Source organism: Procambarus clarkii, chromosome 12, assembly GCF_040958095.1.
Source record: "Procambarus clarkii isolate CNS0578487 chromosome 12, FALCON_Pclarkii_2.0, whole genome shotgun sequence".
Lineage (NCBI taxonomy): Eukaryota > Metazoa > Arthropoda > Malacostraca > Decapoda > Cambaridae > Procambarus > Procambarus clarkii.
The window spans coordinates 10,623,018-10,629,062 of record NC_091161.1 but is presented as its reverse complement, the minus strand read 5'-3'; the positions used below and the strand labels follow the sequence as shown (position 1 = coordinate 10,629,062).

The 6,045-nt window shown below is 42.9% G+C and overlaps 1 protein-coding gene across 1 annotated transcript in view; it reads left to right on the top strand.

The window, feature by feature from the left end:
• LOC123749329 (mucin-2-like) overlaps positions 1-4,901 on the top strand; it is a 14,575-nt gene extending 9,674 nt beyond the window's left edge. The window contains exon 2 of the mRNA XM_069323395.1: positions 3,357-4,901. Within this exon, the coding sequence (XP_069179496.1) occupies positions 3,357-4,901 (1,545 nt within the window). The remainder of the gene's footprint in view (positions 1-3,356) is intronic.
• The last annotated feature ends 1,144 nt before the right edge of the window (positions 4,902-6,045 follow it).

Here is a 6,045-nt window from a genome sequence, read left to right as displayed (position 1 = left end):
AAAATATGCAGTCTGCCCACCCTTCTCTTTCTTGCCTTATTTTTGTTGCCTGGTCGTAGAATTCAAGTAACCCTGTGAGGCAGGACCTGCCATCCCTGAATCCATGTTGATGCTGTGTTACAAAGTTCTTTCGCTCCAGATGTTCCACTAGCTTTCTTCGCACAATCTTCTCCATCAACTTGCATGGTATGCAGGTTAGGGACACTGGTCTGTAATTCAGTGCCTCCTGTCTATCCCCTTTCTTGTATATCGGGACTACGTTAGCTGCTTTCCAAATTTCTGGCAGTTCCCCTGTTGCCAGTGATTTGTTATACACCATGGAGAGTGGGAGGCACAGTTCTTCTGCTCCTTCCTTTAGTATCCAAGGGGAGATTCCATCTGAACCTATAGCCTTTGTCACATCCAATTCTATTAAACACTTCCTTACTTCCCCGCTGGTAATCTCAAACTCTTCCAGTGGTTCCTGGTTAGCTATTCCCTCTCTTATCTCTGGGATTTCTCCTTGCTCCAAGGTGAAGACCTCCTGGAATTTCTTATTCAGTTCCTCACACACTTCATTGTCGTTTGTAGTGAATCCTTCTGCCCCTAACCTTAATTTCATAACCTGTTCCTTTACTGTTGTTTTTCTCCTGATGTGGCTATGCAACAATTTAGGCTGAGTCTTTGCCTTGCTTGCGATGTCATTTTCGTATTGTCTTTCTGCCTCTCTTCTCATCCTAACATATTCATTCCTGGCATTCTGGTATCTTTCTCTGCTCTCCAGTGTCCTGTTATTCCTATAGTTTCTCCATGCCCTTTTACTTTGCTGCTTAGCTAGCCTACATCTCTGATTAAACCATGGGTTTCTCATCTTCATTTCACTGTTTTCCTTTTGGACTGGGACAAACTTGTTTGCTGCATCCTTGCATTTTTGCGTGATGTATTCCATCATATCTTGGGCCGTCTTTTCCCTGAGCTCTGTTTCCCATGCTATATCTGCTAGGCATTTTCTTATCTCCTCATAGTTTCCCTTTCGGTATGCTAACCTTTTGGTTTCGGTATCCCATCTCGAGTTCAATAACCCTTCTTCAATCAGGTACTCAAACACCAGTACACTGTGGTCGCTCATTCCTACTGGGTCCTCAAAACTGATTTCTCTTATGTCAGAGTCGCTTTAGTCACACACACACACACACTTATGTGTGTGTGTGTGTGTGTGTGTGTGTGTGTGTGTGTGTGTGTGTGTGTGTGTGTGTGTGTGTGTGTGTGTGTGTGTGTGTGTGTGTGGGTGTGTGTGTGTGTGTGTGTGTGTGAGTGTGTGTGTGTGTGTGTGTGTGTGTGTGTGTGTGTGTGTGTGTGTGTGTGTGTGTGTGTGTGTGTGTGTGAGTGTGTGTGTGTGTGTGTGTGTGTGTGTGTGTGTGTGTGTGTGTGTGTGTGTGTGTGTGTGTGTGTGTGTGTGTGTGGGTGTGTGTGTGTGTGTGTGTGTGTGTGAGTGTGTGTGTGTGTGTGTGTGTGTGTGTGTGTGTGTGTGTGTGTGAGTGTGTGTGTGTGTGTGTGTGTGTGTGTGTGTGTGTGTGTGTGTTTGTGTGTGTGTGTGTATGTGTGTGTGTGTGTGTGTGTGAGTGTGTGTGTGTGTGTGTGTGTGTGTGTGTGTGTGTGTGTGTGTGTGTGTGTGTGTGTGTGTGTGTGTGTGTGAGTGTGTGTGTGTGTGTGTGTGTGTGTGTGTGTGTGTGTGTGTGTGTGTGAGTGTGTGTGTGTGTGTGTGTGTGTGTGTGTGTGTGTGTGTGTGTGTGTGTGTGAGTGTGTGTGTGTGTGTGTGTGTGTGTGTGTGTGTGTGTGTGTGTGCGCGTGTGTGTGTGTGTGTGTGTGTGTGTGTGTGTGTGTGTGTGTGTGTGTGTGTGTGTGTGTGTGTGTGTGTAACTTGATGAATAACTCATGAAAATAAGCATCCATTAGCACACTTTCTCCACACTCAAAAAATATATATATTAAAAATGCCAAATAAATTATAATTTAATAAATTATCAATGGCAAATTTTCTAATTAAATATAAGTGATTGAAACTCTTAGATAATATATTACCTCACTCCTTCCTGAGGCAGAGATTCGCTTAAAGTGTGTTAAATACTTGTATAATAATGATCTCTGAGTCTAATCCTCTTAATCTGGCATTTGTACAATTATCCTCTGAGACTGAGAGATTAATAGAGAGATAGACGGGAACACACCAGTATATATACATATCATACATTCTTAATTCTTTGGTTCATGCATACTCTTACTTTATGCTTAGTCGCGTGAGTGTATACATACATACACATACACATACACACTCACACACACACACACACACACACACGCACGCACACACACACACAGATTATATAGATTATACAGAGGAGGGTATAGATTCATTCCTCTCAATGTTTGCTGACGACGCCAAAATTATGAGAAGGATTAAGACAGAGGAGGACAGCTTTAGGCTTCAAGAAGACCTGGACAAGCTGCCGGAATGGTCGAACAAATGGTTGTTAGAGTTTAAACCAAGCAAATGTAATGTAATGAAGATAGGGGTAGGAAGCAGGAGACCAGATACAAGGTATCATTTGGGAGATGAAATACTTCAAGAGTCAGAGAGACAGAAAGACCTGGGGGTTGATATCACGCCAGACCTGTCCCCTGAAGCTTATATCAAGAGGATAACATCAGCAGCATATGCCAGGTTGGCAAACATAAGAACGGCCTTTAGAAACTTGTGTAAGGAATCATTCAGAACTTTGTATACCACATATGTCAGACCAATCCTGGAGTATGCAGCCCCAGCATGGAGTCCATATCTAGTCAAGGATAAGACTAAACTGGAAAAGGTTCAAAGGTTTGCCACCAGACTAGTACCCGAGCTGAGAGGTATGAGCTACGAGGAGAGACTACGGGAATTAAACCTCACTTCGCTGGAAGACAGAAGAGTTAGGGGGGACATGATCATAACATTCAAGTTTCTCAAGGGAATTGATAGGGTAGATAAAGACAGGCTATTTAACACAAGGGGCACACGGACAAGGGGACACAGGTTGAAACTGAGCGCCCAAATAAAAATATTTGTAGATAAAGGAACTTCCAGAATCCAGAAACTGAGGATCGCCGAGGCGTAGAGCGCGGAGGAAGAGAGACGAGGACACTTTTCTTAACAGAAGGAGGATGATAGTAGGGAAAAGAAGTCAATATACTTGTCACTATGTATGGGTTTGTGGTAGACAGAGAAAGAGAACCCGGACACAGAGCTGTGAATGTCAGGAAGGGGAAGGAGGACCATTAGATTCCTATTCAACTTTGAAATGGGTGGAAGGAGCCAGATTGTTAAGAGAGGAGAGAAATAGACGAGGACATACGCTTCTGTCTCTACCCCTGTCACTATTACTGTATCTCCACCTGTCACTATTACTGTATCTCCACCTGTCACTATTGCTGTATCTCCACCTGTCACTGTTACTGTATCTCCACCTGTCACTATTACTGTATCTCCACCTGTCACTGTTACTGTATCTCCACCTGTCACTATCACTGTATCTCCACCTGTCACTATCACTGTATCTCCTGCTGTCACTATCACTGTATCTCCACCTGTCACTATCACTGTATCTCCACCTGTCACTATCACTGTATCTCCACCTGTCACTATCACTGTATCTCCACCTGTCACTATTACTGTATCTCCACCTGTCACTATCACTGTATCTCCACCTGTCACTATCACTGTACCTCCACCTGTCACTATCACTGTATCTCCACCTGTCACTATCACTGTACCTCCACCTGTCACTATCACTGTATCTCCACCTGTCACTATCACTGTATCTCCACCTGTCACTATCACTGTATCTCCACCTGTCACTATCACTGTATCTCCACCTGTCACTATCACTGTACCTCCACCTGTCACTATCACTGTATCTCCACCTGTCACTATCACTGTACCTCCACCTGTCACTATTACTGTATCTCCACCTGTCACTATCACTGTATCTCCACCTGTCACTATCACTGTATCTCCACCTGTCACTATCACTGTATCTCCACCTGTCACTATCACTGTATCTCCACCTGCCACTATCACTGTATCTCCACCTGTCACTATCACTGTATCTCCACCTGTCACTATCACTGTATCTCCACCTGTCACTATTACTGTATCTCCACCTGTCAATATCACTGTATCTCCACCTATCACTATCACTGTATCTCCACCTGTCACTTTCACTGTATCTCCACCTGTCACTGTTACTGTATCTCCACCTGTCACTATCACTGTATCTCCACCTGTCACTATCACTGTACCTCCACCTGTCACTATCACTGTATCTCCACCTGTCACTATCACTGTACCTCCACCTGTCACTATCACTGTATCTCCACCTGTCACTATCACTGTATCTCCACCTGTCACTATCACTGTATCTCCACCTGTCACTATCACTGTATCTCCACCTGTCACTATCACTGTATCTCCACCTGTCACTATCACTGTATCTCCACCTGTCACTATCACTGTATCTCCACCTGTCACTATCACTGTACCTCCTCCTGTCACTATCACTGTACCTCCACCTGTCACTATCACTGTACCTCCACCTGTCACTATCACTGTATCTCCACCTGTCACTATCACTGTACCTCCACCTGTCACTATCACTGTACCTCCACCTGTCACTATCACTGTACCTCCACCTGTCACTATCACTGTATCTCCACCTGTCACTATTACTGTATCTCCACCTGTCACTATCACTGTATCTCCACCTGTCACTATCACTGTATCTCCACCTGTCACTATCACTGTATCTCCACCTGTCACTATCACTGTATCTCCACCTGTCTTTAATATCTCAGAGTTCTCGTCTCGTCTTGAAAGGGAGAGGAAATAAAACATGGAAGAAAAGCAATGTCAGGGGAGACTAAGGAAAAGATAAAGCAAGGAATATGAAGACAAAAGCAAAAAATGGACTCTAAATAGAAGTGATAAGACATGAAAGAGAAAATGAAGAAGCAGAGAGAGAGAGACTTTGATAAGAGATTGAATGGAATAATACAGATGATTAAAACGAAACTGCAAAAGAGAAGTAGAAATATAGTGAGAATTTTTAGAACAAAATATATATATATATATATATATATATATATATATATATATATATATATATATATATATATATATATATATATATATATATATATATATATATATATATATATAACATTGAAGAAGTACGTAATTTCAGAGCCAGTGCGGGAGCAAGACAGTGCTAGGTGACTGAACTGTCACACGTCAGACAAATAATTATGATACAAACGGGAAGAACAAATCATTGAGGTGATAGCAGTAGTGGAAACAAAACTAACTGGTATATCAGAGAAATAGTCCCAAGGATACCATTCACCGGGGCTCTCGGAGACTCGAACAGTGGACCCCAAGTGAGGCAGAAGCTCACACACGAAGGATTTGTTATAATCCCCAAAAAGTTAAAAAATTATGAGGCGAGGAGTGTCATTGCTGTTAAAAGAAAATGGAATTTTAAAGGAATTTCCGCTGATAAGAGAAGTAACAACTGTGATTGTACTGTGAGAACCATTCACAGTGTTGGAACTGTCACTAGACGGTGTATGATGAATGAGGAAGTCATTGTAGGTAAATTACTACATGTTTATTGTAAACATGATATTAAGATGGGAACATTGTCAGGTAATAATGAAAGAACAGGAGCATGGAGCCAGGTTCGTCCATTCATGCATGTGTAAGTGAGAACACTCACTCACACACACACTCACACACACACTCACACACACACTCACACACACACTCACACACACACTCACACACACACACACACTCACACACACACTCACACACACACTCACACACACACTCACACACACACTCACACTCACGCACACACTCACACACACTCACACTCCATGCTGGGTGCTGTTAAATTTCTCCATTTCTCTCAATGTTTGCGGACGATGCTAAAATTATGAGAAGGATTAAAACAGAAGAGGACTGTTTGAGGC